The 26839-nt window shown below is 37.6% G+C and overlaps 2 protein-coding genes across 2 annotated transcripts in view; one reads left to right on the top strand and one right to left on the bottom strand.

Annotated features, from left to right (window-relative positions):
- Window positions 1–18394, bottom strand: part of wrnip1 (WRN helicase interacting protein 1) — a 29633-nt gene extending 11239 nt beyond the window's left edge. Inside the window, exons 1-3 of the mRNA XM_067452209.1 lie at window positions 17738–18394; window positions 9600–9794; window positions 5540–5772 (exon numbers count right to left, since the gene is read on the bottom strand). Coding sequence (XP_067308310.1) covers window positions 5540–5772; window positions 9600–9794; window positions 17738–18235 — 926 coding nt within the window. The 5' untranslated portion in view covers window positions 18236–18394. The remainder of the gene's footprint in view (window positions 1–5539; window positions 5773–9599; window positions 9795–17737) is intronic.
- A 6030-nt stretch (window positions 18395–24424) lies between these two features.
- Window positions 24425–26839, top strand: part of mylk4a (myosin light chain kinase family, member 4a) — a 38731-nt gene continuing 36316 nt past the window's right edge. The window contains exon 1 of the mRNA XM_067452206.1: window positions 24425–24946. Coding sequence (XP_067308307.1) covers window positions 24809–24946 — 138 coding nt within the window. The 5' untranslated portion in view covers window positions 24425–24808. The remainder of the gene's footprint in view (window positions 24947–26839) is intronic.

The following is a 26839-nucleotide window of genomic DNA, read 5'->3' as shown; positions in this document are numbered from 1 at the left end:
AGTCCACAAAAGAAAGTCATACAGGTTTGAAACAAAATGATTTTCTTTTAGCAAAGGGACAAACTATCCCTAAACCAAAATCTTTCCAAGGACACCTTGGAAATTCCTTAATGTACACATACCTGAGCTCAGTTATTATTGATATATTAATATTCTTCACAATCATTCAATCAATCAATTGTGGACTGTGCAGACAGTAATAGCAATTGTTTGGAATATCGAGTCTAAATTTTAAGAACCTACATTTACTCTATTCTTTCTCAAATGTGCAATCGTTGTATCACATTATCAATGAGAAAAAGGTGAAAACTAGGGTTGGTATTCGAAAATTGGATACTTAAGGATGCTTTTAATAAAACACATTTTTTGTTTATGCTTAACGATTACTGAGCATGTATTTTAATGTGATTTCAAACCATTTTCAAACACGTGAAGAAGTGAAAGAGAACTTAATTCTGCACTCGTGCTGTGCAGTTTTCCTTGCGTGCAGATCCATAGTTACCTCTCAGAGTGCTCTCTACTGAAATACTGAGTTCTTGTATGCATCTTCTTGTGTTTGATCCCACAAATACACATGTCAAAATATTATGTATTAAGTGACCGTTCGCAGTTAAGAAATAGTGTTTCCCACAGATTCGAAAGCGATGTGTGGTGGTGGCGGTGAGGGGTAGTTGTTCCATGTCAGACTGGGGGGAATTTTTTTTTACGTTTGAAAATTTCACATTTAAAGAAATCTAGTATTTGACCATGTCAAAACATGCATTCAAATGTAAAACCTACAAATAAGTAAGCAGTTATGATCTGCAATACTTTGTGTATTGACTATTATTTTATAAGACTTTGACTATTATTTATTAAAGAGCCATATAGGCACAGGTAATGGCATTACAAATGAAAATTATTATTATTTGAGCCACAAATGACTCTAATTTGCCTCTTTGCATTGGAATTCTCTATTTTAACCTTAACTACTACACTAATTTTAATATAAATAATATAAATATTAGAAGAAATATATTTTAAGTTAGATGAACAAGATCAACTCTGCTCAGCTCTGGTTTTAACTGTTATGAAACACTAAGAGCGCCTATTTTCTCTGGCAGAGTGAGACAGTAAGAGCAGAGCCTGAACGTGTTCGTCTCATGAAAAATGTGTGTGAGTTGGCAACCCTGAGACTTACAGTCGAATGCAACGCACCAAGAGTGTGTGTGTGTGTGTGTGTGTTTGTGTGAGAGAGAAACAAAGAGAGTGCATGCAAGAGAGAGACGCATGAAAGACAAAGGGAGAGCACAGGGAAAGGAAATGCAGCTGAACGAATACGATTGTGCGCGTTTTAAATAGTGTTTGTAAAAAAAATACCGAAATGCAATATGTGCCGGCAGGTGTTGATTCTGTGGCACGCTGCCACGAATTAGTCTATGTGTGAAAAAACACTGAAATACACGTGCAACAGTATATCGGATCTGTGCATTCAGTCTTAAAGAGCATATTGCAGGTTAGAGACTCCAGTGAGTCAGTGTATACAAAAATAATGTAGGTCCTAGAATTTCTTTAAAATATACTTGTAAATACGCTAATAAGGCTTTTTGAGTCGTTTTTGTGAGAAAATTTTACTTCCGCATCTAAAAATGCGCAAAACAGAAGTGACATAACGAAAGGGAGTGCCGTTACTTTCAACCATAGGAAAACAATGGATCGCAATGGCAGTTCGGACACTGAGGAAATTATAAATGTTTATTAATACTCATATGGCAGACCACAGCCATGCAATTATGACACACAATAAGGGACAGGCCAGGATTAGACAGAACAACGATTAGAGGAGATGATTTGAATTGTTGTGTGAGGAGAAACAGTGGAAAACAGAGCAGGTGAGAGAGTCGGCTCATAACATTATAAGCTAACACTGCTCAGATTACAATACTTTGCAGATAATTATCATGTATCAGGCAATCGCAAAGCTGCTATTGGTCATCTAGGAGTATTGATACCAATAACAGAAACTAATAATAAGTTCAGACCATCTGGCTTAAGTCACACTCGCCGTCCACATTAGACGTTAAAGCCGGGCGCGGGGCGTAACGTTACCCCGTGCTGTTTTTGCTGACATAACGTTACGAGCTCGCAGACGATGTTTTTCCCTCGCGTGGACATTGTGGATGCTCGTATGGTCGTGGCTCGCAGCATGTGAGGAAAAACACGACTAGCCGAGCACGTTTCTCGCACCTCCCTATCTCACAATATTTTTTAAACATACAAAATCAAAAAATCGTGAGTCGGCTTGTTTTCCCCAGCATGGCTGTCCCCTAATGCCAAATCATGTTTAACACGAACGCGTGAGTGTGTGTGTGTGTTCGCCCGGATCGCCTCAGTTACGGTGCTCAGTTCACGCGGTTTCTCCGAGCTGATCGTCTGACGGATCCGTGACCGACCGTCACACTCCGCCGCGGCCGAGCCACAGACAGTATAACGTGTAATTGTGATCCTTTATTCACTCATTCTGTGTTATGGGTTTATTTTGTGCCGATTCACCGTCGATAGTGTGAGGATGTATGACGTTTTGAGTGTGTATTTGAGTGAACGATGTATATACATGGCTTGAAAAAAAATATGAGCACATAATTCCTGACTTTTTTTTTTAAAGTGTGAGACTATGCATTTGTGTTTATGTAGCCTACATACTTTGTATTAATCAATGTTGAAATTGATTAATGTAAAAACAATAACCAAGAAGCATTGCTTGTGAGTATTTAATCATCCCTGATAATCCGCGGTGTAAAGTGAACACACACACACACACCACCGCGTGTGTCAAAGCAGATGCAGAAGTGAAGTACCGTCTCTTCACCTGCACAAAACGCCACAATGCAGCTTTTCTAACTTTTTTTTTTTAGGAAACCTGTGGACTCAATGTCCTGACAGGCTGGACACAATAATTTTCCATGACAATGATAAATTTAAATAGAAAAACTACCGAAAATACACTGATTACTACAGAATACCAGCCTATTCTGCACTAAGCCAAAGGAGAGCTTGGCAGGAGACTCCCTGTCGTGATGTAATATGACGTGATGTTGAAAAAAACAGCGGTTTTACAAACAGCCAACAAAACGGCCACTTTATCTGCTAAATTTCTGCTCTTATGTCTTTTAAAAACATTTTAAATCCTGCATTACCTTTTCATATGGCATTTTCATACAAGGTTATATGTTTATCTCTTTTTTTTTAACCTGCAATATGCTCTTTAAAGTCCCAGTGAACCGGAAGTAGCAAGTGAGTTTTCTTCAGTGCTGTGGTGTATTTCTAAGTGAAACGGAATATTGAATATAGGGCAGGGTTTGATTTTCAAACATAAGGAGTCAAACTGCCGTCATCTGAGAAGGAACGCCATTTCCAGACTGGAATTTACTTCTCAGATTTTGATTAAAGATTACCGTGACAAACTATTTTTTTTTCTGTGTATTTACTTGCACGGATGAATTATTCACCCTTAGACCTGTAATATGTGCTAACAAAGTAAATAGGGTGGATTTTGATTTCATGAGGACTTTAAAGTGACGTGCGTGTCATTAATGTTAATCAAAGAAGAAAAAAATCCCTCACTGTTCTTGATTGAATACCTTTTGTAACTTTAAGAAAGATGAATCTATATTTTATTTATAAAAAGAAAACTATACAGGGTTATTTTACATTTTATTTCAATCTCTGTACCTGACATTTTTTGAGTTGAATTTATTTGTGCTATTGATGATATGTTTATTTATTTATTCTCATTGTATTACTGTTTACTTGTCTTTATTAATGTCTGAAATGTATATGAGTTAGTCCAGTTGTTTTTGCTGTGGCATTTATGTTAAAACCATTGGAAAAAGTCAGTGTTCTTTAGGCTGATTTTTGTTCATGGGAATAAGCTGTAAAAAAAAACAAAAAAACAACAACAACCCAGAACACTACTAAAACAACATAGCACAAATGTGAAAATCTACTCAATTTTGCATGTCGCAACTTAATGGAATGATTCACCCAGAAAATGAAAATTCTTTCATCATTTACTCACCCTCAAGTTGTTCCAAACCGATATGATCTTCTTTCTTCGGCTGAACATTGGTGTCATGGGGTATATAAACTGTTTAATTTGCCCTGTTCATCCAAATATTCATCCAAATAACTTATTTTGTGTTCAGCAGAAGGAAAAACAATCTAGTTTGGAACAACCTGAGGGTGATCAAATGATAAGGAACGGACTCACCTTACAATCTGGTTAAGTTTCACTGGACCACAGACAGACTTATATCCAACCAAAATCATACCCCGAACTTCAGCAGATCATTAATGACCTGCAGTGCTGTTTTTTTTCTTTTTCTAGGCAGTTCTCACAGTTCTATCATTAAAATATTGGCAGAGTGTGAGAAGAACAGAGCGTCCTACGAGGCTAAATGGATATTGATCTCATGAAACGTGTGAAGATGAGAGAATCTGGATCTCTGCCCTAATGTTTAACTGGAGCAAGACATCTCATCTTACCCACATTTTATGACAGCGTCCATACATGCAAGTGAAAAAAAAATAAAAATTCTGCCATGCAGTACTACTGTCATGCTGTGGTTCGGTATGATTTTGAGCCAGAGACATAGTTGGCCAACGCCAGTGTGCGTACAGTCATATAAAACAATGTTATTTTAGTGAATTTTAAAGACATGGTGCTGCGTTTCTCAGTGTGCAACCCTGTTTACGTATCGTTTTGCTATTATTTAAGGCTCCTTTTAGGGGAAGGGCTCTGATAGCGATGCCATGCAAAGTAATAGAACGTAGTTTATGAATCATAACCTGCCAAATTGGCTAGTGTGCTGACACGTTACCCGCAATGGATTTTAACCTGCATTTGGCTGGTAGGCGGGTGTTAGTTTTTAAGTTGCAATGCTGTAATATGCTAAATACAACTATAAAGCATGGAAATAGACATTATAAACATTAACATCATGAATTTCTTTAAAGCTGCTTTGAAACAATGTGCTTTATGAATACATTTGACTTGATTTGAACTTGACTAATAATGTAATGGGATGCTGCTGATTAAGAATGGTTGTTTTAAGGCTTGACGGGGAGCAGAAACCATCTGAATCTGAAGTGTTTTCATGTGCTTTAACAGTAATTAAACCATACTACATAGAAAGATCTGAAGATGTCTACCCATCAATTATGTTTCATTCTCATCAGTAAGATCCTAGTCACAGGACGTTCTTCAGATTGAGTCTCATAAAACAATGAGAGCATTCGGTTCATTGAAACACAACCCCGGCTCCAAGCGTTTGTGTTTACAGCAGAGGCTTCCATGACTCCTAAGTGCCCTAAAACCTGAGCCGGAGCAGTCCACAGCTGGTGCACTTGAGGTCATGGTTAGAGACAACTGTTTGCCCTTCTTACAAATCCGAATGCCTAACAAGCCAATAAATCATCAAAATGAGGCATTAAGGTGGGAGGAAGAGCCATCTCTGTTCGGGTGATATGCTGTGATAACAAGGGCACAACTGACACTTACTCTGAGCCGATCTCCGAAGAGTCCCGTTCCACTACATCCTCATCCAACACCTGCAGTCCGAGAAAGTCTACAGCCCGACGCAGAATCAAGCCCATTGCTTCCACTGACAACTTTTCCAGGACCAGAACCCTGCACCGACTCAGCAACGCACTGTTAACCTGGAAGGACGGGTTCTCTGTGGTGGCCCCAATAAGAGTGATTGTCCCACACTCCACGTGAGGCAGGAAGGTGTCCTGACGCAAGGACGGGAAAAGAAATATTAAAGTAAGCCAACACTAAAGAGGAGAGAAGATACCAAGCATTCCAAAAATGGCTACATTTCAAAGGTGAGTGTTCTAGATGTAATGATGACAGTAGCCAGGTTTCTATCCAATATTTTTTTTTGAGGAAAAATGTTTAGCGCATCAAAATGTTTACCAATATAGCTGATGGAAATGTTTAGCATTTTGTGCAAATGCCGGCACAACCTTTTTCCGTTTAACATTTTTAGCATATATAAATTCTATGAGGATACTTAAAATGTGTTTCCAAACTAGTTTTTTGCAGCATTTAGTTAAGAAAAAGGGCTTTAATGCAAATAAATGTCACATGACAAAATTAGCCCATATAGCGTCCTTGTTTGTGGTATTGCTCCTGTTTAAACACCGTTTCTCTGTAGTTCAAAGCAATTCTATTATATTCATATTATTAAATAATATATTAAATTATTGTACTGCTATTGGTAAGAATAAGTTGTGTTGCCTCTCAAATATCGTTCATCCTTATTTTTGTAATTTTGTCAGTTTTTTTTTCATCTGATAAAAGTTAATCAGAAAAATTATAGCTAACTGCACCCGTTTCTGAATATTGCTCTATCTACATAGACTTTATAATGAAGTAATAAAATAAAATAAAAAACACAACACTCATTAATAAAAAATATATATATTTATATGGCCTACAATTATCTTAATTTTTTCCAGAGCTGTAAAAGTACAATTTTCAAACAGATTAAAGTGCAAAAGAATTAGGCTATAAAGAACAACAGGTAACAAATTAATATAAGGTCTCATTATTTAATGCATTAACTACGATTGAGCAACAGCTACATTTGTTATGTATAATGTGCATAACAAACTCTAGTATAATGTTTTTGGTAATGTTCGGTAAGAAATACTGATCATTGTTAGTTTTATCTTAGGTCCAATAAAAAAAGTTATTTTGTTATTAAACAGTAACTAAGAAATTAGCATTACTTAGAATAATTTATTCTTTATAAGTATTTTTCATTGTCAGTTTGGTAATAATGAATTAACAGGTTAACTAATGAAGTCGTATGTCTTTTGGACAGAATCCAAAAAATTATAATCATTAGGGCATGTTGTAGTCCAGATTAAAACATAATGTTAAAGTTTGAAAATAAATAGCCTATTAAGTCTTTAAGTATTAAGTATTTGGTGCTGTGATGAACAACATTAAGATTATAAAAACGAATGGCAGTTTTAAAAACTTCACTGGCGCGGACGCTTTTGTTTGCGGGGTAGACATATCGCAGCATTTTGCAGTTCACCAGCGCCCTCTGCTGTCATTAAGCGGCACTTCAGCAGCACGTCTCCTTCACTTGTTTATGTGCTTCTCATTTACATCTGAGCGCTGTCCCTTTGACGCAGAATACAGCCTTGTTGAGCATTTATACGGTTGATGAGAAAAGTACTCTTGAGTGCATTATAAGACTAGTTGCTAGGCAACGTGGGGGAGAGGACGCTGGCGTTGTCTGTTCGCCGCTTCTCCACCCACAAATCATGTTACTGTACTATCAGATTTAGATTGTATTTTATTATGTTTGTGACTAGTCTAACAGTCAGAGCTACAATTAGGATTGTTGCTGATTGCTGGCAGCCATTGAGAGGACGTTGTTCGTCAATTCACCATTTTCCACTGCTTCTCTGATGTTTATGCTTGAATTGCTGCGGTTGGTTTTGGTTTGAAGGACATTTGATGTTGCTCGCTGCGGCTGTTCTGGGTGTCGGCTGCTCACTGGTGGTTTCCCTCGGGCTTGAGCTGCATGCTGGCTGAAGTTTGCACCGGGCCAGCGTCTTCAGCGTCCGGCATGATGTTGGGATGTTCCGCTTCTCGGCTGCGCCGCTGCTCCGTCTTGCATTGCTGCTGTGGAGCGGCTTGGACATCTGCGTCGACCCCGGTGTGTCCACAGAAGTGTCCGGAAAACTTTATCTGTCTCTTGCATGGTGCTGCGGCAATCCCCATCGTCTGAATCATCATTAAGACCCATCATCTGGTCTCCAGCTGTCATGCCTCGACGACGTCATCAGGACACTGCCGCTGGGAGAAATGTAAAACATCGAGTGGACCCGAGTGTACTGGAGCTTACAGAGACTTCCACCATCAGCTCTGTTTTCTGTTCACCATCAGCTCTGTTTCTGTTCAGTTTTCTGTGTTGGTTGATTGTTTGTAGTATTCTATATTTTTACTTGATATTCATTTTTTTTGTTATTTTTTCCCTTTGTTGCACTTTGAGATTCTTCTGAATGAAAAGTGCATTATGAATAAAATCTATTATTATTATTATTATAAAAAAATTAATAATTGTTAATAAATTATTATTTACGATATTTTGAAGTGCCCACGATAACAATATTGTGCATATTCATTATAGTGATAAATCAAATTACCGAAAATCGGCACATGCCTATTTGTATGATACAGCTGCAAATAAGTATTTGAACACCTGTCTATCAGCTAGAATTCTGACCCTCAAAGATCTGTTAGTCTGCCTTTAAAATGTCCACCTCCACTCCATTTATTATCCTAAATTAGATGCACCTGTTTGAGGTCGTTACCTGCGTAAAGACACCTGTCCACCCAATTTAATCAGTAAGAATCCAACTACTAACATGGCCAAGTCCAAAGAGCTGTCCAAAGACACTAAAGACAAAATTGCATACCTCCACAAGGCTGATAATCCTAAGAAAGGTGAGAAATCAGCCCAGAACTACATGGGAGGAGCTGGTCAATGACCTGAAAAGAGCTGGGACCATGGTTTCCAAGGTTACTGTTGTTAATACACTAAGACATCATGGTTTGAAATCAGGCATGGCATGGAAGGTTCCCCTGCTTAAACCAGCACATGTCCAGGCCCGTCTTAAGTTTGCCAATGACCATTTGGATGATCCAGAGGAGTCATGGGAGAAAGTCATGTGGTCAGATGAGACCAAAATATAACTTTTTGGTAAATATTCCACCAAATGTGTTTGAAGGAAGAAGAATGATGAGTACCATCCCAAGAACACCATCCCTACTGTAAAGTATGGGGGTGGTAGCATCATGCTTTGGGGGTGTTTTTCCGCACATTGGACAGGGCGACTGCACTGTATTAAGGAGAGGATGACCGGGGCCTATCAAGGTTCTGGCGTGGTCTAGCCAGTCTCCAGACCTAAACCCAATAGAGAATCTTTGGAGGGAGCTGAAACTCCATGTTTCTCCATGTGGACCTGCACCTATGATGACAATTTGACAATTTCAGACCCCTTCATGATTTCTAAGGGGAGAACTTGCAAAATAGCAGGGTGTATACTTATTTTCCTCACTGTTTGTGTCTTTCTTTTTTGGTATCCCCTTGCCTGGCCTATTGTCTGCAGCATTAACAAATATAATTATGGGTGTATTTAAAGGCCACTGGTGCTGTTGTTAAGGATAAACTGTACTGGCTGCCTGGTATACACAAATAAACATGCTGTGCCAGCTGCACCTATGTAATACATCTAAAAAAAACATTTATTGACGTACAGTGGTTGTAAAAAGTATTTGGAGACCAAAGTTGCGCGCAAAAACATCAAACACAAGTGTCTGTGTCCAAAATGCTACAAGAATCAGCTGTATTTTTTAATATTTTTTTTATGGGGTCAGTTCTACTCAAATGTGGAGAAACACACTAACCGTAAACATGTTCCATTTATGTATGTTTTTTAGGACTTGTCTTCATTTACGACACAATATTAGAAATTCTGTGACTTTAGCGTCAAAATACTTTGGCTCACTGTGCCTCTAATGTAGTGTAACTGACCTGCTGGGATTTGTTGAAGCGATGTATCTCGTCGATGAACAGAATAGTCTTTCTCTTGCACAGACGAAGCTCATTCTGGGCCTGTTTGATAACCTCACGCACATCACTGGTTGACGCACTGGTGGCCGAGAGAGTCACAAAGCGTCCTGTTCCTTTCTTCTTAATGGAACTGGCAATAATATGGGCCAAGGTGGTCTGAAACAACAACATGGGATCTTCTCATTATTGTTTTTTTGGCTCAACATCAAATGTGATCGCTTTGAAACTTCAATACATGTTTGTTGTTTATAACTTATCACTTCAATCTGAAAAAATGTGACATGAGTGAACTCAACTAGAGGGGACCAGGCCCCCCAAACACGTGATACTGCTCTGCTGTAGATCCATGTGACAATCTATAAAATACCAAAAATAAATGAGTGAAGCCAGATACTCAGGAAGGTCTCTGTTTCTGACCAAGTTAGTTTTCCATTACACATCACAAAGTGAACTATCCATCACAGCAATCAAATATACGATTCTAGTCTACACTGAAAAGATTACATCTCGACATCAACGGCAAGATTATAACAGAGAGAATCACAAATAAATATAAAATCACATTAAATTCTCATTACTGTAATGCATTAAAGCTACACTGTGATATTTTCCCCTATCTAATGGTGAAAAGGTATATTAACATCCAGTGAATAATAGTTTCTGTTCCTCTCAATTCTGTTTTCGTTTTAACTCCTACGGTGGCCGATTTAGTCCAAGATTAACATGGCAATCCCCCTCTTCACATTTGACACGGTGCCATCGAGTGTTAAAACGCGAAAGGCGAAGCCTAAATTTATGGTTATGTCCCTCTTTGGCTAATGTACATTCAAGATGGAGGGGCAACATGGCGATCATCCTGTCCTACTACCACTATCTTTTTAAAATAGTAAGTTCCCTTAATGACCCCAAGTGACATTATTCGTTCCAAAGCACCTGTCAACAGCTAATCTGACCCTTTTCACACTGCTTAACAAGTCACTTTAGAACAGTTCTAGCTACCACTACTTTCAACCAAAATCAGTTATTATAATCTTGAAGGGATAGTTTACCCAAAAATTAAAATTGACATAATTTACTCACCCTCATGAGTTTCTTTCTTCTGTTGAACACAAAATAAGAGAGTTTAAAGAATGTTAAAAAAAACAAACAATTGATGTCAACTGTCTTGCTACCAGCATTTTTTAATTTTGATTTTGTGTGAACTATCCCTTTAATAATAGTACTCATGTCAACCGTCTACAAAGAACACATTTTCACTGTACAGAAGACTTTAAATGGTCTATTAAGGCCAAAATATGAACACGCATAAATGATTTATTTCCTAACTATAATGGAAATATACAGTGCCTTGCGAAAGTATTTGGCCCCCTTGAACTTTGCGACCTTTTGCCACATTTCAGGCTTCAAACAAATATATAAAACTGTAATTTTTTGTGAAGAATCATCAACAAGTGGGACACAATCATGAAGTGGAACAAAATTTATTGGATATTTTAAACTTTTTTAACAAATCAAAAACTGAAAAATTCGGCGTGCAAAATTATTCGGCCCCTTTACTTTCAGTGCAGCAAACTCTCTCCAGAAGTTCTGTGAGGATCTCTGAATGATCCAATGTTGACCTAAATGACTAATGATGATAAATGGAATCCACCTGTGTGTAATCAAGTGTGTAAATGCACCTGCACTGTGATCGTCTCAGAGGTCCATTTTCAGTGCAGAGAGCTGGCCATCCATCTTAACTTTTAGCTCATACAAGAAGAAGACTGATCAGAAATGCAGCCAAGAGGCCCATGATCACTCTGGATGAACTGCAGAGATCTACAGCTGAGGTGGGAGACTCTGTCCATAGGACAACAATCAGCCGTATACTGCACAAATCTGGCCTTTATGGAAGAGAGGCAAAAAGAAAGCCATTTCTTAAAGATATCTATTAAAAGTGTTGTTTAAAGTTTGCCACAACCCACCTGGGAGACACACCAAACATGTGGAAGAAGGTGCTCTGGTCAGATGAAACCAAAATTGAACTTTTTGGCAACAATGCAAAATGTTATGTTTGGCGTAAAAGCAACACAGCTCATCACCCTGAACACACCATCCCCACTGTCAAACATGGTGGTGGCAGCATCATGGTTTGGGCCTGCTTTTCTTCAGCAGGGACAGGGAAGATGGTTAAAATTGATGGGAAGATGGATGGAGCCAAATACAGGACCATTCTGGAAGAAAACCTGATGGAGTCTGCAAAAGACCTGGGACGGAGATGTGTCTTCCAACAAGACAATGATTAAAAACATAAAGCAAAATCTACAACGGAATGGTTAAAAAATAAACATATCCAGGTGTAAAAATGGCCAAGTCAAAGTCCAGACCTGAATCCAATCGAGAATCTGTGGAAAGAACTGAAAACTGCTGTTCACAAACACTCTCCATCCAACCCCACTGAGCTCGAGCTGTTCTGCAAGGAGGAATGGGCAAAAATCTCAGTCTCTCGATGTGCAAAACTGATAGAGACATATCCCAAGTGACTTACTGCTCGCAGCAAAAGGTGGCGCTACAAAGTATTAAATTAAGGGGGCCGAATAATTTTGCACGCCCAATTTTTGATTTGTTTAAAAAGTTTGAAATATCCAATAAATTTCGTTCCACTTCATGATTGTGTCCCACTTGTTGTTGATTCTTCACAAAAAATTACAGTTTTATATCTCTATGTTTGAAGCCTGAAATGTGGCAAAAGTTCAAGGGGGCCGAATACTTTCGCAAGGCACTGTAGCTCTTTGTTATTATTGATAAAGCTGCATTTTCTTCTAGAAATCATTCCGATACAGCATATTTTGTGTGGTGATATTGTATGGATACAAGGACGGCAAGTATTGTTAGTTTCAGGAACTGAATTTCAGCTCCTATTGTGCAAAATTTTACTGTGAGCTCCGTGCTTATAACGCAGGAAATAATAATTTGTTTGAAATAAAAATAACAACTCTCAACTGCTGCCAGGACTTGTACAGGTTTATAAAAGTGAAATAAAAAGTGCCTGCATGGGACAAACGCTTTCAAGATGAGAGGGTGTAGCCAGGCTATGTACACTGTCATTATGTCAACATTATCTTCATAACTTCTTACGAAATAAAAAGTTTACTTTCTTCTCGTCAACATTATAGCCTGGTGTAAGTGCAGCACACCTTCTTCAGTAGTGAAGGCGTGCTGTACATCATGTCATATAAGGACGCACACTCAAAAGAAATCGAGTCAGGTCATTTACATGGTGAAATTTTTCATTTAATCGGTTCATGAAAAGGTTTATCCCACCCCTCTCAAACCGATTACAATTTTATTCGGTTTGGGCATTTTTATTCCAATTGAGGCGTTTATATGGAGCATTTTTATTTGGCCCTTTAAACTGATTACAGTGCTCCATGTAACTCTAGTTCGATTACGATATTTCATGTCATGTTCGAATGCATTTTCAAATATCGAATAAAAAGTGACAGCCCTAGTCTACTGTTGCTAAACTGCAGGACGTGATTAAAAGCACATTAAGTCACAAAAGAGATACCTTTCCCTAGGTGGATTATTAGGCCTGTTGCGATAGTCGATAAATCAATTAATCGCACAATAAAAAAAATGAGCTTGATAATTTTTCCGGCCACGATAATTGCCATTTGCATGCTTTTTTGTTTTTTGTTTTTTGACTGCGCGTGCCTCGTCCGTTTGGGGAGGTGTTTATACTCAAAGCGCAGACCGGGTGCGCCATGATGAGACTTCATTCTCGGCCAGCAGATTCGTCTGGAACTCATGGCTCTTCGGTTGCGGAGCCACACGCAAAGTTACGAAATTTGACGTGCACAATGCCAAGCAAAATGGGGTCTTGCGCACTCCGTGTCGATGTAATTTTTGCGCACCCTCAGTTCAGTTTGTGCATGATTAGGCTATGATATAACATTTTTTAATACTGTATCCTAAATTGTGGATAATTAATTTATCATATGCTGAAGTACATTTCTGGATTAAAAAAAACAACAAGAACCGTACAGAACGGAAAACCGTGACCCTAAAACCATGATACGTACTGAGCCGTGGGTTTTGTGAACCGTGCCGCCCCTAATATGCTCCTAAAACACAATCATCCGTTGCAGTTTTCATCAATTTTATTTATTGTTTTTGGTACTTATTTAAATGCATTTTTTAAACAGACTGAGAGTCCATGCTTTTATTGTTTTTGGTTGTTTTGTTAATTTATTGTGGTTATTTAAAATGTTTTCCATTTTTAGTGTTAAATAGTCTTTAGAAATTAAAGTTTATTGATCTTTGAAAAGGTGTACCTGCATTTTTATGCCAATAACATTATTTTAAATGAAAATGGTCTCAGAACGACAATATTATCGTTTATCGCAATAATTTCTTGGCCAATTTATCGTCCAGCAAAATTTGTTATCGTGACAGGCCTACAGATTATGTCTTAAGTAAATGTAAACACTGAGAAGAGCGCATGTGTAACAGTATATTGGGTCTGTTCATTAGCTCTTAAAAGTGACAGCAGCCTAATAAACCTGCTACACCAACAAAAAACAAAGATAAAATTACTCACTGCTCTTGAATGAATAAACTGTAGTTCTAATAAGGATTAGTCTATATATTTACAGACTGTATATTTACTCTATACAGTAGTTTTATTTTACATTTGATTACTTCATTCAATTTTTGTTGTAGGCTATAACTGATCTGTTAGTTTATCTTCCTGAAAAACCTAAAGCACTGTATATTTGTAACTTTTTATATTTGATTTGTTTTGTAACAAATTTCTTTTGTACTTTTGTCAGATCTTATTGTATTACTGATTGTTTACTTAATGTCTTGTGCAACGGTTTTGAGGACTTTTTTAATTATTAACCTAGTTAATTATTTTTTACATTATTTTTATAATTTACATTATTGTTTTTTTACATAATTAACCTAGTATTAATTTTGTTGAAGTATTGATAAATATGAAATTTCACCAACATTTAAATGAACTCAAATCGTGAAATTAAACTAATTAAATAAGACGTATCATATCAGACACCCACTAATAATTGACCAAAATAATCGTGATTATGATTTTTTTCCATAATCAAGTAGCCTTACACCCCTAAACATGCCGCGGAACAAAATGTCAGTCAGGCGGCCTATGGACGGTCCTTGGCCAATGAAAGCTGCGATGGAGTCCAGACCTTCTCCTTTCAGCCTGAAGGTCTGGCTACATGAAACTATAACAAACACAGTATGCAAAATGAAGCACCAAGGCCTTTGAAAAAAATTAATAACTGAATGCTAACTGAATCACTGAGGCAGTATTTCGCAAGTCTCGTGTACAAAATCATTCTTATAAAATTCCAGGGAAAAGTTTTCTTTCTGGTTCCACAGAAGAAATAAATCCTTACAGGTTTGGAATGACATGATGTTGAGTCTTAAAGAATAGTTTAGCTAAAAATTACATTTCTTTCACCATTTGATATATTTTCCAAACTATTAAAATTAGCCTGAGGGTAAACGAAGTAAACAACCAGTTTGATGTATGCATTTATTAATTCTATATCTGGAGACTATGGGACCAGAGTTGAGGACTTTTGAAACGCATTATACTTGATTATATGTTTTATTAATTAGACAGCAGCAGAACTTTTATGCCACAGTCACCACGTCCACTTCATGCATATGTGTAGTAACACAGCAGTACATACAATTGAGTGTGTTGAAAATTATGTTATAACGTTACTCTGTGCATTCTTTCTGTGGATGCTATGAGACACTTGTTGCACACTGCACTAAGCTAGATCGATATTAGAATATCGTATTAATTAACGCTGGATGGCTTGTGTTGCTAAATGGCCTGCAATTCATGTTAAAACATATTGTATGACAGAGAAATGCTGTATTACTGCACAATAATTTGTTTTCTGACGATAAAGGTCTCCAAACAGTTGTTCCCTTGTCTAAAACAACACAATGCCTATTATATAAAAGCATATTTGGTGTTCCCATGGTTTCTACAAAATAAAAACAGAACTCGAGGGTAACACGGGTATGATGTCATTGATAGACGACACATGGACACGGCCTGTGTTCTGGTAAAATTGCTTATTTCTCCGGATTAAAACATTCTTGGAAACCTTTGGGATAATGTCAGTTCACAAGTCAACAAAATATAACACTAGCCACGTTTACATGCACACGTCTTTGTCATCTCGATTGAAAGATTTAGTGGACAGTATACATGAGACGTTATCTATACCGATCTGGGGTTTAGATGTGCTGACTTTCAATCGCAATCATCACAGAGCAGTTTGTCTGCCGCATCAAAACTTTGATGCTGTTTTCGGATGCCATAGCAACTCTCAACGGCCACCAGGAATTATACGGTTTTATAAAAGCTATTTATTTATTGTAAAGTGTAATCATCTCCGAAAAAATAAATTCTTCTCTCAGGCGCAGTTGAAGTAAAAAGTGCCTGGGACAAACACTGTCAAGATGAGAGGATGTAGCCGGGTTATGTCTGTGTCATTATGCCAACATTATCTTCATAACTACTAACAAAATAAAAAGTTTACCCCTCAGAAAAATAACTTTCCTCTCAACATTAGTGATGGGGAGTCGACTCCAAAAGAGTCGATTCCTCGACTATGAATAGGAATCAACTCTAGGTGTCGACTCTGTTGCTGTGTCCGAACTCACTTGTTTACTGATTGTTTACTGAATCTCTCATCTAAAGTGCATGGCAGTTGCGTGCACTAAGCAAGGAATGAATTAAGCGAGCCGCAGCCCGCGAGGTAATACACTGACGTGATACACCGCATCAGAGAGCTGTCGCAGAAACTTGTCACACACATTTGAGTGCTAACTTTAGAAATAGAAAACAATCACAGCGACTTTAGTTTGTAATTATAGGCTTCCTCCATGCTAGCTTTAGTTTAATTGATTGTATATATTATTGCAATAAATATAGATTTGGTTTTCCATGGTTAACATCAATAAACTATAACCATTAATCATAAAAAATCTGACATCAAGAAGAAACTCATCAATAGTGTGCATATTTTTTATGTATAGGCTAGCATATTTAACTTACCTTTTAAGACAATAATCATGTGCGTTTAGCGCCATCACTCGACAATCACATCTTTTTTCGTGACTTTTCCTATGTACAATTATTGGCAATAGATACAGAAACATGACAGCCACTAAAGTCATCGTTAAATTGGACTAATTTGGATGGACACGCTAAAAGTGTGCGGTTTTAATAAGAGGATTTTAGGACCTTGTGTCAGTGGGAAATAACTTAAATATGTAACAACAGCTATTTTTTTCTGATTTCTTACCCTGTTTTGATGTGAAGTAAATGGAGTCGAGGAGTCGATTCCATAGACTCCCATAGTGGGAGTCGGGAATCAGAGTCGACTCCAAAAAACCTGGAATCGAACACCCCTACTCAACATTATAGCCTGCGTGTGAGCGCGGTCAGTGGTGAAGGCGCGCACTGTGTATCACGTCATATAAGGACCTACACTGAAAAGTAATCGGGTCAGGTCATTCACATGGTTACATTTTTTGTTTGATCGGTTCATGAAAAGGTTTATCCCACCCCTCTTAAACCAATTACAATTTAATTCGGTTTGGGCATTTTTATTCCGATTGATTATATGCAGCATTTTCATTCAGATTGGGCTTTTAAACCGATTACAGTGCTCCATGTAAACACACCTATTGTTCTAGTGGTTTTTGGATATTTCTATCCACAAAAATCTTACATATTGTGCCTTTAAAGTCAGCATTACATTGAAGTTCATTGAAGACTTTGTTCCCTATTGTGACACATACCTGATTAAAAAAGCTTCTGGGACAGGAACAAGTATGGTTTGTCTATGGGGAATTGATTGGTCTTTGCTTCTGCCATGATCTTGTGAGTGACATGAAAGTGGGAGGGGAATAATTATGAAAGGATATAAAACCAAATAATAATAATACTAATAATGTGTGCAGATAAATAATATATAACTGCAATATTTCATGAAAATAACTGACTTTATAAGGCTAGGTAAGGTATCTATAGTGCAATTATGTTAATTAACCTTTCCACAGCCTGGTGGCCCCCATAGTATCAGAGAAGGGACGTCCTGTGACTGTAGCAGGGACCTCAGCAGGGTCTGCTCTCCGATCAGCTTATTCTGGCCGAAATACTCCTCCAGGGTGCTGGGTCTCAGGACTTCTGCCAGAGGTTTGTCATTATTTAGCCTCAAGGCTCTTGGAGAAGATGCAGCTGGTACTTCTGGACACTCAGGCTTCATGTCTGGACTGACGGAGTTGTCTGTACTCTCTGGACATGAAAACGAAGATGCGGGCTTCTGTTTCTGTTCAGTCGCTTTAGGTCTGGTCTGAAACACGGAGAACACTGCTGAAGGCCGGGTGTCAGTAGCATTAGTGCGGGGTTTTTTGGAGGGTGGTCCAGTGTGATGATGGTGAACATCGCTCTGTAAACACTTATCCAAGTGCGCATTAATTCTGTCCGGTTCAAAGTCACCCGCGCAAACCGGACACTTTACGATGCCATCTGACGCATCATCCGCCATGTCCACGCTGTAGTCCTGTGCTTATTTCCCGACGCTGGTGTATAAATCACCTGTCGTGTCGTCTTGTTGACATTCACCCACATGTACAGAAAGAGCGCTCTTCTGAGAGGTTATGGTTATGACGCGGGAGAAAGGTGATCTCGTCTCGCGAGATTCTGACAGGAAAGTTGAGTTCCACAATGAACTTCAAGTTCGAACCTCGCTCTTCATTAGCAAAACAAATCCACTGCACGGTGTCCGATTCGACCGAGTTTAGTTTACTTTTAATGAATTAAGAACAAACGTAGTAGACCGATTAGCTACCGGAAAAAAATACTGTGATATTTAAATCAGTGTATTTCATATGGCAAGATGTCAAACAAAACTATATCAAGCGTGACATTAGACTATAAGAAATAGGCTACTTTTTTTTTTTATTACACATGCAAAGTATAAAGTGTTTAAAAAAAACTCAAGTTTAAAGGTACAATATGTAAGATTTTTGGAGATTTAAAAAAAAAATATATATATATCCAACAACCACAATAACAATTTATTGTTGACTTTACTTACATTATCCCAAATGTTTTCAAGAATGTTTAGATCCGAAGAAATAAGTCATTTTAACCAGGAAATAAAACATTTTAATCTGTGCTTCTCCTAATGACATCATACCCGTGTGACCCTCGATTTCCTGTTTTATTTTGTTGAAACCATAAAAACACCAAAGACGCTTTAATATATTATGTTTTATTGGACAGGTGAGCAACAACTGTTTTGATACATTCATCAACAGAAAACGAATCACTGTTATATAGCTCAACACAGTCTTATTATTTAAATCTTGTTTTCTTGATTTACCACGAGTACCATGTTTTACCATATGGCTAATATCGTTCTAGCTCACTGCAGTGTGCAAAAAGTGTCTCATATTGTAGCCACCGAGCAAATGCTACAAGTAGCTACAATATACCTATATCTTTTTAAAGCACCTATACAGAAAATGTGTCTACACTAACAATTTAGTGTGATCTGTTATCTGTGTCTAATAAGTAATGTCCATATGTCAGAAATATACAGTTCTAAGATAATAATACAAATCATGCAGTAAGCTAACATCATACATTCAGTTTAGGAACAGTGACAATAGAAAATTTGGTGCCGTTAAAAAACTGAATACAAGTCCGTCCGTTCCAAAAGTGTTGCTTTGCTTCTCTTGCATCTCTTTGCTGTCAGCCTTGAATGTATTCAATAGAAAGTGTACAATTACTGTTTTCATATACAGTAATAGTCATGTGCCCCAAAAAGTAAAGTCATAACATAATGATACCTTTATAAATCATTACTAAATGATGATTAATTAAAGCAGACAACTGGAAGTTGAATTTGCATGGCTTTGACCCCTTGTGGTAATTAACACATTAATTTACATTATTAGTTGATAAAATACGTTATTAAGAAATTAATACATTATGACACATTTAACAAATAACAATTTAATGATTACTTAATCTTTTAATCTTGAAGAATCTCCATTAGTTGCTGATGCAGTAATCATTAATAAATGAGTTAGTTCACCATTAGTAATACATTAACTCATGATTATCTGTGCATTAATTAACCTTGAATTGATGCATGCTAGTGCACCCTTATTGTAAAGTGTTACCAGTGTGGTTACTTCCTGCTGCAGAATTTTACTGATGGAGTAATTAATTTAACCTTTTGTATTATGCATCTAGCCCTAAAAAGAAACCAAGCCATGAGAGGCCAGTGACCCTGCTCAAAAACACAGAAACTCCGGACGAATCTCCTCGATTCAAGCAGGCCAGACTGAAAGGTGTACAACAGTGCTCTGAAAGCATACGTTTGGGAAAACTGGCCTTTTTCCACTATCTGGAGAGGGTTGAGACCATGCGCTGCTTCTGGGAGCGGAAACATATTGAGCTCGAGGGCGAACAGGTACTATGCAAAAGTCAGACTGTTTACATCAAAGTTGAAACACACAGTATGTGATTTAACTTCTGAATTCCATACAAGTGTAGCTGTAGCTGTACAGAACTGCATGGCACTATTAACAGTAAGCTTTCAATCTTATAAAATGTTTAGCTTTGATGCAATAAGAAATACAGACACAAGCATCTGCCAGTCCAAACAGGTGTATTGATTACCATATAGTTTGAGGTTTCTCTCTCAAAGGGCCACAGTGATAAAACACATGTTACTCGGCTGCCATCTAGTGGAGTAGGTTGTGCAACTTAAATGAATACACTTACATTAAGCACATGTTAAATGTGAATACATGGAAAACAAAGACTCATTAATGTTTAGATCAGTTGTTTTATTGTTTTGTTTTATTTTCAAAGAGCATTACAAGCCAAATCACAACACAGATATTAAAGAGGCTGCAATGCTAATAATAGAAATTTACATAATTGTTAGATTAACTTGCATTGTTGAACATCTGCACAATTAAAAATCGCACTTTTGTGATGACTTGGTCTTTTTTTATAAATCTTTTTGACTTCTACATCTGAAAGGACAACGCATCGACCAGCAGACCAGTAGGCTGATAGGCGCCTGCATTCAAAAACGTCATTGTAGCCGATCACAGACATATTTGATGAGCGCGTGATATTAATGGCCAGTCAGAGTTTTTTATGATTCTGCTCAACTCTCAGCTGTGTCTCATTTCAGAAGGCTGCGTCCTCTGGAGGTCGCATTTAAAGGGTGCATACGTCATCATAAGGCAGTCTCATTTAAAAAAAAGTGAGTAGGACACTCCAAATGCGACCTTCGAATGTGTCCTTCTTTCACAGGATTCCGGAGTGTGCTTGAGGTGTAGCCTTCGCGGCTGGAGATAACCCACAATTCTTTGCGTCGCCGTTAACAACAGTTATATATAGCTGCATCACTGCCAGATATACATGCGAGCGTAGGTGTGGTGTTTAAAATGTAAGTTCAAGCTTGTTTTGATTTTTAAGCTCTATTACCTCAAACAGATAGCTGTGGTCAACAGGATTACAATGCTTTAGTGCTTTTTAAACGTTTAGAACTGTACATTGCTGTCAAGACAAGAAACATTTCATAGTCATTTTCAAGTTATAAATCATTTTCATTCATATAAACTGGCGTGAGAGCGCAACGAGGCTGAATGTGTTGGCATAGCAACGTGATACTTCCTGCCTGTGTGTCCTACGAAGGACGTCTCGCTTAATTCTGATTGAGGACACTCCGTATACTGCATCCTACACAGGACATGTCCTCCGGAGGACGCAGCCTTCGAAATTTAACGAAATGAGACACAGCCAGAGTGTCACATTTTTAAAATTTCAGCACCGACTTGGTATCGCTGTGGGTACTTTTGACAACACTACACTGTTTTAGGGGCCACGACAACAGAAATCACCACAATGGATCATCTTTAGTCTAGGCAGGGCCGGCTCTACACTGTAAAAAAAATATTTAGAAAAAAAGTTACCTGGTTGCCTTAAAATTTTCAGTTCATTGAAATTTTGAGTTAAAACAATGACAATTTTTTGAGATTCGACAACCTTTATTAAAATATTATTAAAAGATTTTGTAAGCATATTGTGTAATTGTGTGTGTTTTATTTCTGATGACGCAGTGAAACGTGTCAAATAGTGCTATTTTCATGATTTATCAATTTTTTTATGTGGTTCAGATACAAAAATATTTTGAGTTTCTATTTATTAAACAAATTTCCTTCATTGTATCAACTCAAATTTTTAAGGCAACCAGGTTACTTACTTTTTTAAGTTAAACCAACAAAAACCAACCAATTTTTTTTTACAGTGTAGCTCTTTGGTTGCTAGGCGAGATGGAGTTTTGCGCCAAACTTGATGACATGCGTCTTACCACTACACTACAGCCACAGTAGAGAATTTGGTGATTTCCTTAATTTTGTCTGGCCTTATCAATCTTAAAGTAAACCACAGCATATTTGTGTTTAATGTAAATAATATGGCATCTATCGTTACTCCAGTCAAAAAAAAAAACCTGAGAGGCCCCACTTTTTATTTTCTTCCGACGCCCATGTAGAGAGCATTTGTACTTTTCATAACTAACATGCATAAGTTATCCATATTTATAACGAACTGAACTTTTGATATTTAAATGACATCCATATAGGTTATTGTAGATTATTGTCAGTGAAGTTATGTTTGCAATACGTAGTAATACGTAGAAAACTACCAAGTGATAGCTTAGTGACAATATTAATAATATTAATAAAACTAATATTAGTTAATAATATTGATAAGTAAATTTATCTTGTTTGACAACTTATTGGCTGAGATAAGAAAACTAACCTCTATACCGGGCTTTCTTTCGATTTTCTTCCTTTCTTCCTTTCTTCCTTTCTCTTTTTCCGTCCCTGTGCACCCGCGGGTTTAGACACCTCATTTTTGATGAACGCGCAAGATGAGCACTTGCCTGACCTAACGCCTGAACCAATAATCAATAATCACCATCAATTCAATCTAATTATCAGGTTGATAAGTAATTAAACGTTTGGCTGAGGGGGTGCCCTATGATGATCATGTTTAATAAACATTATTTTGTATTTCGCTTGTTCCGATTCTATGCTTAATGGGAAGTAATGGGCGGCACTAGAGCGCGCTCGCGCCCCTAATTGTCGCCCTAGGCAACCGCCTAGATCACCTATAGCAAACGCCGGCCCTGAGTCTAGGACAGCCCGAATTCATACAATGTGTATTTCTTATCATTGCTGGTCCTCCACTAATCCCATCCCTGCATCCGTAGATACATTATATTATCCCTCATGCAGTTACAGATGCAACGTTTTGACTGAACCTCTTCTACTTCTGCTGCATGAGAAGAGAACACATCTTTACATCTTTCTGGGTCTTAAAAGAGTGCGTTTGTGATATATGTCCTTATTTCATGCAAAACGCTAGCTCGCTCTGTCTGCTCTAAGTTTGCGTTTTTGTCACCTATCATACATGCCCTCTTCAAAAAGCAGACAGAAAGCAGGTTAATGCTTTTACATGCAGCGCGAAATCGGGGTAAGAGGCAAAAAACGGCCTGTCCCGACCGGTTTATGCTTACGCCGTTTCTGACCTTACTCCGACAAAAGAAAACGGGTTACCGCGTTTACATGACCATGTTCATTGTCGGCTCCTCAAATAAAGATTACAATGGCTATGAATCAGCGTATTGATTCATGATTCGGATCGCCAAGTTCACTTGATTTCAGCAGTTTGACACGTGATCCAAATCATGAGTCAACACGCTGATTCATAACCGTTCGAATCTTTATTTGAGGACTGAAAACAAACAGAAGAGAAGACAATGCTGAATAAAGTCATAGTTTTTGTTATTTTTGGATCAAAATGTGTATTCGACGCTTCAAAAGATTCTAATTAACCAACTGATGTCACAGATTAACTACTTTGACTACCTTTCTGGACTTGGACAGTATAGTGTGCATACACTTGCATACGCTCTCGGACTAAATATAAAATCTTAAACTGTGTTCCAAAGATGAACGGAGGTCTTACGGGTGTGTAACGACATTAGGGTGAGTCATTAAATAAATGACTTTAAGAATGTGCATGTAAACGTGTCCAGTGATGGACAGATTTCAAAACAAAGAACCAGTGTAGAATCACTGTAGTGAGTTGGGCTTTGTAACAATCTCTTCAGTGCCTTTTATGGGTCTTGAGAGAAGGAAATGACATTGGTGTCAATGGAGGCCTTTCTGAGCCATAAGATTTCAACAAAAATTATCTTAATTTGTGTTCAGAAGATGAACAAATGTCTTATGGGTATCGGACGACATGAGGGTAAGTAAGAAATGACAGAATTTTCTTTTTTGGGTGAACTAACCCTTTAATGTTCAGTTAAGACCTTTGTACAAAAAGCTTCAGATGGTCCATCCGTGAGATTAATTTGAGAGTCCAATTGGGATCATATGAAAGAATTGTGTGTTATGTAATAGGGGTTGCCCACAAATTACCAAAAGTCAAACACAACTTATTATAGCTTACCCTGAAGGATGTCCATGTATGATTTGTATTTTTATGACATTAAAATTCCATGCCCAGACATGTGTCTAAACACAGAACTGTGTTCAGTGCATATGATGTTCACAGAATGAATGAGAGAGCATATATTTTGAATGATAAAAATGTGTTTCTGTTGAAGGAGCTGAAATATGACGCTTCATATGCACTTTCTATTTAGTCCAGTCACAACTTAACTGCACTGGTGTGTCAAGTAGGGAAACTGGCTTCCTTGTCAAGCATGAGCTTATTGCATAACAGTTGTTTAGATATCACAAGGATGGTGAGCGAGAGTGAAAAGAGAGCAGCCCAATTCAAATAGCCTTATCTCTCCACCTGTCACTCCCATGTCACTAGAGACAGAAGGGTTTGTCCATTTGCTCCTTCCAGTAGTAACAGAAGATAGGGAGAATGCAAAGGCATTTGAAACAAAAGGAGGCTTTGATTTAAGGGAGACCCTCGCACTGCAAACGCCAAGTTCTATGCTTATCCTAGCCATCTAGTTTCCCATAACAGTTCTATGAGAAGAAATAACAAGTAGTCATTTGCAATGTATTGCTTCTTCAAGGGCAGAGACATGTGGATTGTTGGTAGTGTGTGTTTTATGGCATCGTATCTTTGGCATAAAATCTGGGACTTACTTTCATACCGGACGAAAGCCAGATCCTCCTCTTCCATCAACGAACAGGTACATTTTTTGTTTGTTTATTTATTTATTTTCTTTCATCATTGATGGCAAGCTGTAAAGGTTGAAAAGTGGTATGAAAAATAACTATTTTCTGTTCATTTTACACCTTCAATTTGTAATATGATGCATTTGCAGCTGCTTAAGCAAACCAAGTTAGAAACTGATTTGTTCCTTTCCAGGAGTTCCTAACTCTGCTTTATAATCATTCTGCCATTGGACAGATGAGAAAAGTACTTCAAAACACTTTATCACACATGCTTGTAATAAAACACTTGATGCAGTGATAACTGAGCGAGAGATTAACAATGAGTACAGATAAACACATTTAAAGACTGACATGCATTAAATGAAATGTCAGTCTTTGACATGACTGTCAAAGACTGACAGTCTCAAGTACAGACTTGATTAATTCATTAATAATTTATTCATACACTATTTCATTTATCAACAGACGTTAGTACAAACGATACTTTTCTGGATGATGCAATGCTATATTTAAACACATCAAGTGTAGTCATGCCTCTGGAAACAATGTAAGCATTTGGCAGTGCACAAATGCTGCAAGTCAATTCATCACAGACTAGATGCGTAATAGTCGCATAAACTCATTCACCTGTTTCACAGAGAGATTTGAGCTGCAGTGACGTAAATAAGTTGTCAGCACCTGATGCAGTGATTCAGGTTGCTTTAAGACTTTACAACATGTTGACAATGCCATGTGGTGAGGTTGGAATAGTCTCTTGTTTCATTTGACTATGAACTGGAGTCATGTGTAATCCATTGATCCTTGAGATCTGAATATTTGATCTTAGCCCGTTTGTTAGCGCCTTTATTTCAAGCACATTCATCAGTTAACATAAGGCTCAATGCGTTAATAGTTACAGAACAAATTAAGACGTTAAATTCCTACTGAAGTCAAGTTTATTTAATTTCCTGAACGTATTTACACAAAGCGGAGTTGCCATCTTTTGTTTGGTAAGATTACTCCTCATCAGTTATTTATGGTTAGAGCTGCGCGATTAATTGTTAAAAGATCATGATCTCAATTTAAAGGTGCAATGTGTAATATTTATGAGGATCGATCAATAGAAATGCAGTATAATAAACATAACTATGTTTTCAGTGGTGTATAAAGGCCTTACATAATGAATCGTTGTTCTTTTTACCTTAGAATAAGCCATTTTTATCTACATACACCAGGGGTCCAATTACAGTGAAGTCGCCATTTTGGGCCACCATGTTTTTGTACTGTAGCCCTAAATGGACAAACTGCTCTATAGAGCGCTAGCTACTCTCTTCTGTCTCAGACGACGACATCTTTGTCCTGTGTTGACCACTTGTGGGCGGTGGTCAATTTTAATTCGCAACCTCACCACTAGATGCCGCTAAAATGTACACAGTGCACTTTTAATACTTTACCCGCAAAACACTGAATTTGCCGGGTTTTCATGTTTTCATTGTTATACGCTAGGCAGCACTGTTACGCATTTTCAGAATGAGTGCAGAATCCCCTGGTCAAAACAGATGAAGAAGCTCTGAAAAATTTGATGAAGAAGAATAAACATGGCGAAGAAGATAGCAAGATATTGCACTATTCCTGGTTGTAGAAGAACACAGTCGCTGCATAAGCTTCCTTCCGATCTTAATATTAGGAATGAGTGATTGAACTTTATTTTTAATTAAGTTCCAGCTGACGTGGGGAAGACATTATACGTGTTTGCTTCGTTTCACTGTGGAATCATTTGTGAAATCTCAAGTCGGATCTGCAGACATTGAGATTAAAACACAATACTGTTTCTTCTATATTGGATCCGACAGGAATGTTGCAGCACACTTATGTGAGTAAAACGTGTTTTTTATAAGTAATAATATTGCATTGTTATAGATTGTTTT

This window comes from Pseudorasbora parva, chromosome 9 (genome assembly GCF_024679245.1).
Source record: "Pseudorasbora parva isolate DD20220531a chromosome 9, ASM2467924v1, whole genome shotgun sequence".
Lineage (NCBI taxonomy): Eukaryota > Metazoa > Chordata > Actinopteri > Cypriniformes > Gobionidae > Pseudorasbora > Pseudorasbora parva.
Note: the sequence above shows the minus strand (reverse complement) of the source record. Positions and strands in the feature narration are given on the sequence as shown.